Source organism: Halichoerus grypus, chromosome X, assembly GCF_964656455.1.
Source record: "Halichoerus grypus chromosome X, mHalGry1.hap1.1, whole genome shotgun sequence".
Taxonomy (NCBI): domain Eukaryota; kingdom Metazoa; phylum Chordata; class Mammalia; order Carnivora; family Phocidae; genus Halichoerus; species Halichoerus grypus.
Window position 1 is genome coordinate 68,273,945 of NC_135727.1, and position 13,695 is coordinate 68,287,639.

General features: G+C 40.4%; 1 protein-coding gene across 38 annotated transcripts in view; it reads left to right on the plus strand.

Annotated features, from left to right (window-relative positions):
• Nucleotides 1-13,450, plus strand: part of LOC118519358 (uncharacterized) — a 57,212-nt gene extending 43,762 nt beyond the window's left edge. For 19 of the 38 annotated variants that reach the window (XR_013444528.1, XR_013444530.1, XR_013444532.1 and 16 more), the window contains 2 exons: nt 3,229-3,361; nt 5,727-13,450. Coding sequence is in view for 3 of the 38 variants with exons in the window: in XM_078064080.1 (XP_077920206.1) it covers nt 3,229-3,306 (78 nt within the window). In the remaining 35 variants the exon portion in view is untranslated. Of the gene's footprint in view, nt 1-1,200; nt 1,407-3,228; nt 3,362-3,734; nt 3,874-5,726 lie in introns of all 38 variants that reach the window. The other 19 variants (XM_078064064.1, XM_078064079.1, XM_078064060.1 and 16 more) reach the window with 16 other exon arrangements.
• Nucleotides 13,451-13,695: the final 245 nt, after the last annotated feature.

Genomic DNA, 13,695 nt, shown 5'->3' on the forward strand with positions numbered 1-13,695 from the left:
TATTGGGTATGTGATTTGCAAATATTTTTTCCCATTCTCTGTGTTGTCTTTTAACTTTCCTGTTTGTGGTATGTAAATTTTTAATATTGATGAAATCCATTTGATCTATTTTTTGGTCACTTTTGATTTTGGTGTCATAACAAGGAAACCATTATCTTACATTGAGGTCTGATCCATTTGGCATTTATTTTTATATATGATGTGAGGTGTAAGTTCAACTTTATCCTTTCGCATGTAGATACATAATTGTCCTACCACCATTTATTGAAAAGACTATCCTATTGAATTATCTTGACGCCTGTATTGAAAATCCATTGATTCTGAATTCAAGGGTTTATTTTGGGCCTGTAAGTTCTTTTTCATTTACCTGTATATCCTTATATCCAGATCACAGAGTCTTTATTTTTAGTTTTGTAGTAAATTTTGAAATCTGGAAGTATGAACCCTCCCAACTTGGTTCACGACTGTTGGACCCTGAGTTTTCATATGAATTTTAGGATCATTTTGTCAATTGCTATAAAATAAGATCTGGAATTTTGATGAACATCACATTTAACCTGTAGATCACTTTGTGGAGTGTTGCCATATTAACTGTTAGTTCTCTTAGTCCATTAACATGGGATGTCTTTCCATTCATTTAGTCTTTAATCTCCTTCAACATTGTAATTTTCAGGAGAAAAAGTCTTGTATTTCCATGTGAAAAATTACTCTAAATGTTCTGCTTTTTCTCATGATAATGAAAATAGAATTGTTCTCTTATTTTATTTTGATTGTTCATTGTTAGTATATAGAAGTAAAATTATTTTTAACTGATATTGTATGTTCTAAGCTTTCTGAACTCATTAGAGTTGCTTCTTTTTATTCTAATAGTTTTAATATTAGGTGGGGTACGGGTTTTTTGGTAGATTCCTTAGGATTTTTATGTGTAAGATTATATCCCCTACAAATATGGATCATTGTACTTCTTTCTTTCTAATCTTGTTGATTTTTATTTCTTTTTTCTGCCTAATTACTCTGGATAAAACCTCCTGTACAGTATTGGCAAGAGAAGGCTTCCTGGTCTTAGTGGAAATACACTTACTTTTTTTCCATTAATTACAATGATAGCTGTACAGTTTTTGTAGATGCGCTTTGTCAAATATAGAAAATTCCCTTCTGTTCCTAGTTTGTTGAGGTTTTCATTTTTTTTTTTTTTTAAAGATTTTATTTATTTGACAGAGCGAGATACACAGCGAGAGAGAGAACACAAGCAGGGGGAGTGGGAGAGGGAGAAGCAGGCTTCCCGCTGAGCAGGGAGCCCGATGCAGGGCTCGATCCCAGGACCCTGGGATCATGACCTGAGCCGAAGGCAGACGCGTAACGACTGAGCCACCCAGGCGCCACCAAGGTTTTCATTTTTTTAAATCGTGAGTGGTTGTCATCAAATTTGTCAAATGCTTTTTCTACATTTGTTGATATGATCATGAGGTTTCCTTTTTATTCTGTAAATACAGTGTATTAGATTCATTGATTTTCAGATATTAAGCCAACTTTGCTGTACTGAGGTAAATCTGACTTGGTCATGGTATATGATCATTTTCATTTCTAGATTTGGTTTGCTAGTGTTATGTTGGACATTTTTGGAAATCTGTATTCAAAAGGTAGCTTGCTCTATAGTTTCCTCATTTTATCTTTGTCTGGCTTTGTTATCAGGCTAATGTGGACCTCTTAGAATGAGTTGGAAAGTGTTTCCTTCTCTAATATTTTTTTTGGAACTCTTTTTGGGGGGACTTTTATAGATTATCATATTTATTTTTATAGGTCTATTCAGATTTTTCTTCTTGAGTCAGATTTGGTTGTGTCTTTTTACGTTTAATGTAATTAAACATACTGATAAGGTAGGACTGATGTCTGTTGTTTTCCTATTTGTTTTCCATGTGTCTTACGTCTTTTTGTTTCTTTTACTGTATTTTCTAACATTATTTTCACGGTTGCTCTGGTATTTCAATTAACATCTTACCTTAAAATAATTGTTTTCAGGTTAATACCAACCTAATTTCAATTGTGGACAAAATTTGCTCCACTGTATCTTTGTTCCCTCCCCTCTTTGTGCTGTTATTATTATACAGATTACATCTGTATGCAATGTAAACACATTAGCACAGTCTTCTAGTTACTCCTTTATGCTACTGTCTTCAAGTCAGAAATGAGCAAAAAATGTTACAATTAAAATTGAATTTTTTGTCTTTTAAATTTATTTATGCAGTTACTTTTTCTCATGCTCTTTTATTTTTCATATATATATGAGTTACTGTCTAGTGTCCTTTCATTTCTGCCTGTAGGACTCTTTTGTATCTCTTGTAAGGCGTGTCTGTTAGCACTGAATTCTTTTAATTTTTGTGTATCTGGGAGTGTCATAATTTCACCTTCATTTCTCCAGGATAGTTTTGCTGGATACAGAATTCTCGGTCAACGTTCATTTTCCTTCAGTAGTTTGAATATAATCATCCCACTATTTTCTGGTCTATGGTTTATGAAAACTTACTTAAGATCCATTACATATGATGAGTTGTTTTTCTCTTGCTGCCTTCAAGATTCTAAAGTCACTTCAACAATTTGATTATTATGAGTCTAGATTTGATTTGAATTTGAGTTTATCCTTCTTGGCATACATTGATCTTCTTGCATGATGTATAGATTAATACTTTTTCATCAAATTTGGCAAGTTTTGGCCATTATTCATTCACATACTCTTTCTGTCCTCTTCTCACCTTTGTTTGGCTCCCATTATGTTTGTCATCTTTACTGAGGTAATTCTTTTTCATTATTTTATAATAAATAAGAGAACATAAGGCTCTATGTAGTACTGGCTGAATCTCATAAGTGGTGTTCTTGTTTTGTTGTTTGTTAAGTGTGTTTGATCATAATTTACATTTCTTTTTTGACCCAATAGTTATTTACTGTGGTGCTTCATGTTGAGAATTTCTGGTTTGAACTACCTCATATATACATGATATATATGTTACATAAATATGTATTTATTGTAGATAAGCATATAATGTATAAGCTTATATGTTTTTATAATTAACATATAAAATTATATATAAAATAAACTGTTTTATCACATTGTCATTAGTGTGGTTGCTGTCCTTTTGTACATGCCTGGTTCTTAATAGCTTTAGTACAGCGAGTCCCTCATTCTTACTTTTTAAAAAAATTGTCTTTATTTTCATGTACTTATTCTTCCAGGAGACCTTTAGAAACAACTTGTCAAGTCCTCACCATGAATACCTTGGAATTGCAGTTGGAATGGCACTGAATGCATAGATTGATTTTTGGAGAGCTATCTATCATCTGTATAATCTTCTCATACATGAATGTGGTATGTTTCTCCTTTTATTCAGGTCCTAAGTATTGTGTGTATCTATTCCACTTATTATCTTCAATATTTTTTCTTAGTTTATGAAAGAAATAGGCAGATGTCCTAGGAACTGAGATTCTGATTGAAAAGTACAGAAGATGTCATCTGCATAGACTAGATTGTTCAGTATAAAAGGTCATACAAAATGTTTTTTTTTTTGGATATGATGGTAACATTTCTTCCACGTGGCCCTAGGAGTCTGCCTTATTTATAGTGTTCCATATCCTTGTTTTGTATTAATTACAGAGATGATTTCTAATACTAGGGAAATTATGTAGTAAGCCATTTGTTTTTAGTGCCGTCAGCATCCCATCAACTCTTCTTTCCCATTTAGAAGTGCTTCCTCTATACTTCAAGCTTCTGGGAACTCAGTGCCCATTGTATACAGGATATGTACCCATTGAAGACCTTCATGCCCTCCAATATAAGGCTAACTTGTTGTGTTCTCACTACAAAAGTTTAGAATCAGAGAGGTAAGAGTCCTGTTCTACCTGATGGTTCTGTTTCATTCCTAAGAGCAACTCTCCGAGAGGGAGCTAGAAAACATCCAGGATTCTGAGAGGGATTTGAACTTAGGTCCTATGAGAAGCATCATAGGAATTAGGGCTGTTTAGATTGTGGGAGACAATACATCCAAAATAAAGAGTTTGATAATCTGTTTTCAGATCTTTGATAGAGTCAGGAATAGTTGATTTTTGCTGCTTTTGAAGGCAGTTCTATGTTAATGGATAAACAGATTTAAGAACTGTCCACAAAGATGACAATATTCTTGGAAGTGATACCTAATGGTTTTTCTGTGACCACTTGGAATGGAATTTGAGAATCTCCCTGCATTGTTTTTTTTTTTAAGATTTTATTTATTTATTTGACAGTGAGACAGTGTGAGAGGGAACACAAGCAGGGGGAGTGGGAGAGGGAGAAGCAGGCTTCCCGCCGAACAGGGAGCCCGATGCGGGGCTCGATTCCAGAACCCTGGGATCATGACCTGAGCCGAAGGCAGATGCTTAATGACTGAGCCACCCAGGCACCCCGAGAATCTCCCTGCATTGTAATGAGAGGTTGGATTACATGCACTTAAAGGTCACATTTGTTTCTGAGATTCTGACTATCTCAATGAGGACAAATGAAACTGAGTATTATTGTGTGCCTACTTCACATGTTCCCATTTCATCATCACCACAACTTTCTGAGGCATCCCAGAGAGATAGAGTAAATTTGTTAAGGTAACTCATCTAGTTAATGGCAGAGCGTACTTCTCCAGTATATCTTAATTTACAATATATCTCCTCCAGCATATCTTGATTTACAAGAGTAATTCCTTAAATTTGTATAGCACATCATTTGAAAACCTTTCACAAACATGGTTTTATTTGACCCTTATAGAAATTTGGTGAATTTGGAAGAACAGATTTCATGTGTTTATTTTACAAGTGGAAAAACATGGGTTTGGAAGCTCTTTGAGTTTCTCTGGGGTAGGAGGGATCTGGGAGACCATTCAGTACAATCTCCATATTTCGCAGTTAAGGAAACTGAATACCAGATTTAAAAATCAGTGTTATTTTGTGGGTATTCTTTGATTTGTGTTGGAGGGAGGGGAAGATCAGGCTAAATGATTTCCTGTCAGGGACAGAAGGGTTGTGTTGCTTTTATCCATCCTTTAGTATACACTTGATTAATGCCGACTCACCACATTAGATTAAATGGCATTTTAACAAACATTGATCAGAGGCACTAAGGGTTTAAGGAGAAAACTAAGGCTTTAGGGAGCAGGTTGTGGAAGATACTCAGGGTCATGAGATCCTTCTTGGTAGCCCTGAAAGCGTTTAAAGTATTTCCTGCTCCTGGTTCAAGGGACACCTGGGAAAGCAGGGCCTGAGGGAATGGGTTGTGTTGTTAGTTTGCAATCAGTCTAGTATGGATGGGAATGAAACCTCGGCCCCTTGCCACGATTCTGGGAGCCAAGTCACTCATGGGTCTGTGACATAGGCTCGGCGTGATGGCTCCCTTGGATATAGCATAGGTTGCAGATTTAGAACCTCAGGAATGGAAGGGCCTTAAGAGCCTCATATCCAAGCCTGCTTATTTCAGTTTGATCCTAATTCAAGTTCTTTTAAGATATACCCAACAAATGGCCTTAAATTTTATCCAGCGGGTCAGTACAATTAGTGATGGGGAAGTCCTTCCTAAGTCAGCTTGTCTCTTCTTTGAAGACTCGCGTGCAGTATTGAGCTGAAATGTTTTTCTACAGCTTCAGCTTAATCAGCATATTTGTATTGTACCCCAAGTCAAAAATATTGCTTTATTGTTCTCTCTCCTGCATCTGCAGTTTCTTCTCTCTGCTGCCTTTTGAGCTGCGGCACGGTGCTGGGAGATGGGGATATGGAGACGAATTTAGACACAGTCCCTGCCCTCAGGAGTTCTCAGTCTAGTGAGAGAGTTCAACATGTACACAGATAATTACAACAGTATGGTATGCTCTACAGTGGAGGTATGTACAAGATACTCCGGGGTTCGGAAGAGAAATCATTTGATTGAGTATGGAGATGCCAGAGGCTGGAGGAACTGATGCTTAAGGGGATTCTTAAAAGAAGTAAAGCTTGACCAGGAAGAAAACAGGGAAGGACCTTTTAAGCAAAGGCATGGACATTGGAAATAGAATGATGAAATCGGGGGGACTACAAGTAGTTCCTGAGATTGGGTTAGAAATGTAGGCTGATGATAGATCCTTATATAGTATTCCATGAAATGCGGATTCCATTTTGAGTGTTTCAGTAGGAGATGCATTTGATGGTCACTCTGGCAGTACTATAGAGCATGTTCTGGAAGATCTTCAAATCCGGACAGGGAGATTAGTTAGAAGGCTACTGTAGTAGGTAAGATGATAAATGATCTGAGGCCAGAAGGAGTGGGAGTGGAGAAGAGGACCTGACCTCTTAGAGGCTATACAAACATGGACCTAATAGAGGGGCCAGTTAAGGCTCTCAGACTTGGGCAAATGTGCATTCACCTACCTCCATCCCTGGCCTTGATGAGAAATCCCCTCATGTTTTTTAGATGGGCATTGCTACTGATCTCTTTTGGACCAGGGCTTGACTGGACCGTGTTTTGCAGGTTTCTCTTGGGGTGCAGCTGTATAGGAAATGTTTATTCTCAGACATCTGAACAGCTGCAGACCTGTCATAGGATTACTTAGTTCCTGGTCCTTCTCATCAGTAGCAGCCCTCCCTCATGACCACATGTCACCCAAAGTCAGAGCAGAGGCTCTCCTCTCTAAAACCCACTCAGGGAAGAGGTGGCCCTCGTTGTTACTGTCTCAGTCATTCTATTTTGCTTAGGGACTTTACAGTGTTTATGGTTACACCTCCCAGTAAAACATGTTCAGTAATCAAAAATCTGTAGATGCAGTATTCATTTCCTCTTTGCTCAAAGCAAGAGGAACATGTCCTTTGGAAAATTCTCCACCTAGGGCTCAGAGTAGTGACCTTGGGGATTCAGAGAATGGATTTCTGTGACTAGAACGATTAATAGGAGATTACAGTTAAGTAGACCTTAGGTATTTTCAGTGGACCCTGTGTACGTAGCCATCCTAGAGGGCAGTAAGGGGAAGAAGGGGTGGGAGAGGAAGCTCTGAGTAGGACAGCAAAGCCAGGACAGTAAGAGTTTGGGCCTTGGGACTAAATAGCCTAGGCTCCGATCTGCTCTTACATTCACCAGTATGGTGTCAAGCATAGTTTTTCACCTCTCTGGGGCTTTCCTTTCACTTATGTAAAATAGGGGTAATAATCTTTTTTTGCAGTGGTTTGGGGGGGGGGTGGTGATTGCAATGATTTTTAAGGATTTAATGGGATTGTTCGTGTAAATGGCTTAGAACGAGTCGGAAGTATGTTAAATGCTGTATCAACTATAGTTGCTGCTGATAATGATGTTGACTGTGACAAGGATTAAAAGAAGATAGTTAACTAGCGGTGCTTATATTTTACATTGTCGATGAGACTCTTAGGGTTCGAGGAAGAAAAGAAAACGAACCGACGTGAAGGTTTTCAATGGTATGGTAGTATGAAGTCAATTCTCTGCCATCTTTTTCTTCTCTGCCAAATGGGTTGGGAAACCAGCTGAATTTTGTCCATGCCCTGATCACTAATCTATTGCCTTTGCTCTTATTTCCAAATAGAAACCTGTTGAAAAGTTGTGTTACACCTGAATAAAGGTTATCCTAAAAATGTAGAAAAATGCTTTGGAGTTGGTCAAAACCGGACTTGAAACCTGACTCAACTGTTTACTAGCTGTGTGATCTAAGGCATGTTACTTAACCTCATTGAACCTCAGTTGCTTCATCTAATATCATAATTAATTTGCAGGGTTTCTATGAGGACATTTGTCAAGTGTATGTCATAAGCACTCTATCAATCATAGCTATCATTGTTAGTTCTTGGGATGCTCACCACGTGACAGAGACAACAGCAGGCCCTGGTGGCTGGGAGGACTGCATGGATCCAACCTCAACCTGGAGTTGTGCTCTTCTGAAGAAATCCTACTCGGATGGATATAATACAACCTGCTAAGTGTCCTAGCACTTATCAGGTTGTATTATCATTGTCCGTGTCTATGGCTCTCGTCTACCAGACTCTAAATTCCTTACAGGCAAGGACAGTGCCTTATTCATCTTTGTATTCGGTGCCTAATCCCGTGCACATTGTAGGCCTCATTAAATGTTTGTTGAATGAAAAACTGAATCATCAACAGACATTAATTGGGCGCCTGCTCTGTGATCTCCATGGGCTCAGCTTTTCCCCGCCAGTTGCCTACAACGTCCAAGCTGTCTTCAGTATGCTTTCTCCCGAAGCTTACTCCTATCTTCTAATCCTTTTGCTGAGGACTTTTCTGTGTAGCACAAGCATAGCAAATATATTTACTTCATCTCAAGTACCATCTCCAGCCGATTGAGAGTACCTGCCTTGATTCTGTTTTATAAAAAGGATTCCGAAGCCAGCTCTCAGGGCAGTGTGAAAGAGCGTTAACGACTCATCAGTGATGTTTGCCGAGGGTGGGAGAATGGGCCGTAACAGCACAAGGGCCACATCTGGGTCATATTTGAGATTATGTTTTCCGTGAACTACGCTGTCTCTATGCCTGCATTTTAGTCTTGGCTACTTGCAGATGTTGCATGGCTGCCGCTGCCGCCCCAGTTGCTGCTGGTTGCTCCTTGGGTAGGACCAAAGTGATCACTGATCAGAAACTTCATCCTCACAGTCCGGGGTTTGCTCCTGTGGCTCGTATTCACAGTTTCCCCTTTCAGCCTTACCTCAGCTATCCCCTTACCTACTACACTGACAGGTAGGCCTCCCCTTTCCGTTCGCCACCCAACGGGCTCACATTTCTTATTTCCGAATGATTAATTGTTCTTGTTCTGTGAGAAGCCTTCTTTCTGTTAGAAGATGTGACAACTAGAATACAAGTTAAACGATTCCATCAGGGTGCTGCAGTGAGTCGTATAAGCTTCCCCTTTACCGTGGGAGAAAATTGCAGACTTCGGGGCGGGAAGCACTGAGAAGGGAGGCATTGTAGATGTGGGAGAGAAAGACGATAGCAGACGGAATAAGATCCTGGGAACCAATGTAGGTTGGGAGGGTGAAACCTCTAGCTCTAAAATGGGGGTGGAGGGATAGCCTTGGTTGAAAGGAGTTACCTCCTCGCTGGAACACAGGGATTCGGAGTTAGGAGGAGGAGCTGAGAAGGGGGTTGAAGATTTGTAATTGTCGAGGTGACTGATGGGGAGAGGAAGCCGACCAGGGACAGGATTACGGAGACGAACCAGAGTCTACGGAATATTCGGGCCAAAAGGCTGGAGTGGGGCCTTTTGGCATGTTAAAGTGAGGTACTATTAAATTAAATGATACGTGAGATGTGATATTACTCCGTTAAAGCAAGAAACTAGCTTGAAACTCCATTAGAAACTCAAGAAATTGTAAAGTGGTCTTAGGCCACTGTCACAAGTAAATTTGATTGCCTGGGCCTGACCTTTATTGATTGAGGAGTGGACAGCTAGCAAGAGAAGGGTTATGCAGAAATGACTTTGAAAATCCAGACTCTCTGTGGAAGGCAGTGTAGGTCCAAAGTGAGCTCCAAGTCTGTGACTAAAAAGAGGACTGGGCGTGATCAAGATGGGTGTTGAGTAGTTGGAAACTTGGAATGATAGGACCTGTGATCGGAGAGTGGATTTTGAAACCTTGAGACTTCAAAACTGGAGTGGGCAAGATACTTGTGAAGCTGGGATGTCAGATGGTCCGTTACCTACATACTGAAGTGACCCAGGATTATAGCAAAAGCTGGTCTGGGAACGAGCACTGTGGGCCAGCTAGAATAGGCTTCAGTGCCTGAGGAATGGTTAGAGGTTGGCTCACGGCGGCTGTGCAGATGCAAAAGAGGAAAGGATGTAATGGGTTAGTAGTAGGAGCCGCAGAAGAGTGGCAGGGAGTCTTCGAAGTTACAGAAACTATGATTTGCACATTGCACTGCAGTGTTGGCTTGCAGAACGCCCAGCAAAAACGATCCCCTCGTTTACTGAGCGCCTGCTCTATCCCCGGCACCTTGCTCTGTGCTCTCCGATTTACCCCGTCTGGGTCTGTCACATACTGGGTGTGAGAGAATGAGCAGCAGTCCCAAGCAAGGACAGCTAGAGGAGCTGCTGGCTCTCAAAACTGAGGGGATGCTGTGGCCATCTCAGCAGACCTGGGCAGCTTGAAGTGGCATAAAGTTTCCTTAGATCAAAATTTTCCCTTGACGTTGACCTAACTCTGTTACATGGTACAAGCTTGTGTTGGCTGTTCCATAATGTAGTCTGGCTTCTGAGCCTCTGAGTTGAGGAGTATGGGCTGGTACTGTCCTTTAAAAAAAAAACAAAACAAAACAAGAAAACAGGCACAGCAGTTTAAAAAACTCACATATTGATTGACTAGAACAAGACAGTCCAGTTACCTAATTGAGCTTTTAAGATAAAGGATAGACAAAAGAAAGCTCGCATGGATGGGTGGTGAATAATGAGACCACTTTGCGAAAGCCACTCTGAGGTCAGGATGCATCCAATTTAGTGGACGTATTGTAGATACCCGCTGCGCTGTTGGGAAGGACTGGAAATTGATGCAGAGAGATGTCCCTTGGGACCCGGAAGGTCAAGTTTAGGAGAAGAGAGTCTCTGTGAACCCTGCAACATTGCATGTAGTCATTTTTCTTCGGTTATAGTCTTCACATGAGTCAATATTTCACTGAAGGTTTAAAGCCACTGTGATAGAGTGACCAGGTCCTCAGACAGCCCATCCCCTCCTGTGGGGGCTGCTTTATATTTATTCCTCAGGAGAACCTGGTAGAAGACTTCGTGTGAGGGAGAAGAAAAGGCAAGAAGCGGAGAGCGACTACAGCCTGTCTTCATCTCAGCTTCACAAGGCATGACTCAGCAGAGGGAGGGATCATCCTCTGGAGACTCTCCAGACCACAGGTTGCTCCTTTCAGTTGCATGCTTAGCCCTCTCAGCTACTTTTTCTGTTCAGAAATCATACTGTATGTGCATATATGAACTGTCACTTCCCATAAAGAGTACTCCACGTTCCCAGTTTAAAAAAAAAAAAATCCCTCAAAGAAGGTATAAGGCTCGCTCTGTTAGGTTTCCAGTAGTCAAAAATTGCTGGATCCCCAATGCTGGAATATAGGCCACCAGAGAGGAGTTTGGGTTTCAGCAACAAAGGTCCCCAGCTTAATGGAAGGAAGGCAGTCAACTGACTTGAAAGTAACCCCTATCCCTGCACTTCACATTATTCCTTTTTCCTTCAGCACCTTGACTCAGATACGACCACTGATAACAGCAAACCAAAGCCATACCTTCTCCTTCCACTGGCACTTTTCTGGCCTGTGCAGCTGCTGTTAGGAGTCACTCTCTTTCATTAGCACTTCCTTCCTCCCATCTCTTAAGACGCAGGGAGTCATGAATGCTAGAGTTGGGGTCGAATTTGTCCTACTTGCCTCTGTGGTTGGGGAATACTAACGTTAATCAGCCCGATACCCACTTCCTCCTGATATTATGACAGTTACTGGAGAAGCTGTAGCCAGGGCCAGCAACCCTGTGGACCCCAGCCCCAGGACTTACTCCTGAGGTCTCAGCTGATTACAAAATACTAGTAGGAGGGCTTGCCCCATCCCAGCCCCCCTTGAGTTAGTCATCAGAGATCAGGACTTGTCTTAGGGCATATGTTGCATAAGAACAGATATCTCAGGGGTTAATAGTGAACAATATCAGGAGTCCAGGTTACCTTTTATCTCTCTTGGGGATGGGCAGCATAGGGTAAGTGGAAAGTCTTGTATTCCCAGTGATTCCTCAGGACACCCTGGGTCACACTATCTGGTACCTTATCCCGGGTCTTGCCTCTTCTTCAGAGTTTTTCTAGCGCACATCTTGCTCTCACTAACCACCTTTTATTCCCTGCCAGACCCTGGTGGGTTTCAGTGGGTGTGGTTTTGTTTTGTTTTTTTCTTTTCCCTTCCTCAGGCCATCTGTAACAGTCATCATCTGGGAGGAGCCTTGTTGTGAATGAAGCCTCAGTGAGTGTTTGGAGTGACACCCATGTTTTTCTCTGAATATAAGGAGAGGGAAGGAGGCCATGAAATCCCATAATGGAGTAACAAAAATTTGACATTTTAGTAGATACTGGACCTAGAAGCCTACATGAAGGAAGTAAACAAACCTGAGAGATCTTGGATGTGTGTTGAGTGAAGATAGTGAATTCCTTATTGCCCTTAGTAATGGAGGAAGAGGGGAGAAAAGTGAGGGTCCTTTATGTCACTGGAGGAGGCCCTGAGACTTACTTCTTAAACCAGTGACTTTTAAGTTGCACTGCGCTACTTCCGTTGCTGTTTGTGTGAGAGTCACTGTTCCAAGCCCTCTTCTCAGGTACAGCTGCCTTTGTAGAGATTTCTCTTGACCCCTATTGAGAAACAACCCAGAACGAGGTTTGCAGCTTAGAACTCTCTGGATCAGTGACAGTTTTAGAGGGGTTGAGGACAGAGGAGGTAGCACAAGTAGTACCAAATAGCTCAGTTTTTTTTATATAGGATGGATGGGGTAGAGGCGGAGAGCACAGTGGTTCCAGGCAACTCCAAACACCTGGTAAGGTGTAAGGAAACAGTACACTGAAAGGTCAACCCTTAGACCTATTATTTGTCAATCCCCAGAACATGATAGAATATCTAAAAGTTATAAAGATTCTTTCCTAGAAGAGATTTAGAAGAGGGGAACTTCCAATTATGTAATACGGGCATTGCAGCTTTTAAAAACATCTGTTCCCTACATAGGTCATGGAGATTGATACTCGTATCAGCCTGTGGCTGACTAGGCCAGTATAAACTTCAAGGTTTCATGCTCTTGGAGAGATCCTGCTACTCTCTTGCTTTGACAGGTGTTCATCTGCAGTATGAGTCCAGTACTTGAAGGAACAAGAGGACAACAGGCATCCAGGGGACATCAGTGTAGTCTTCGAAGTGAAGATGGCAACAGAAAAGATCATGGAGTTGGCTGGATTGGGCTGGGCTTGTTTGTTGTTTCAGAATTTTAAAAATACTTTTTTTCTTGATGATAAAAGTAACAGATGATCACTGTTGAAAAATCAAAGGTATAAATTAAAAAGTAAAGAACACCTATAATCTTATAACCTAGAAAACAACTCAACATCTGAGTTTGTTTCCTTTTGCCCCTTTAAAAAAGAATGTAACATAGTTTTTTCAAGTTTTCATTTTAATTCCAGTTAGTAAACATACAATGTTCTGTTCATTTCAGGTGTACAATTTAAAAACAAAATTGACATCATATTGTATATGTTGTTCTCCATCTTTTTTCATTTGAAAATAATGTATTTGCATGTAATTAGCGTTCTTTGAAAACACAGTATTGTTACATAATATTTCATATGGATCTAACAAAATTTAGGTAGATAATTGCATGCTGCTGGACATTTTGCATATTACCAATTTTGCCTATAAAATGTAATAAACTTCATTGTACATTAATCGTGTACATTTCTAATTATTTCTTTGCAGTAAATTTGTAGAATGGGAATTACTGAGTTTGATGAGAGCATTATTAGGGCATCTGAAAAGTACTATTGAATTGTGCTCAGTATAGTTGTAAAAATTACATTCCCGTCAGTGGTGTATAAATGTGCATATTTCTCCACACATTCATCAAAATATGGCCTTTCTCTCTTTTTGTAAATGTCTGCTCATTTAATAGGTACAATATACATCTGTTATAT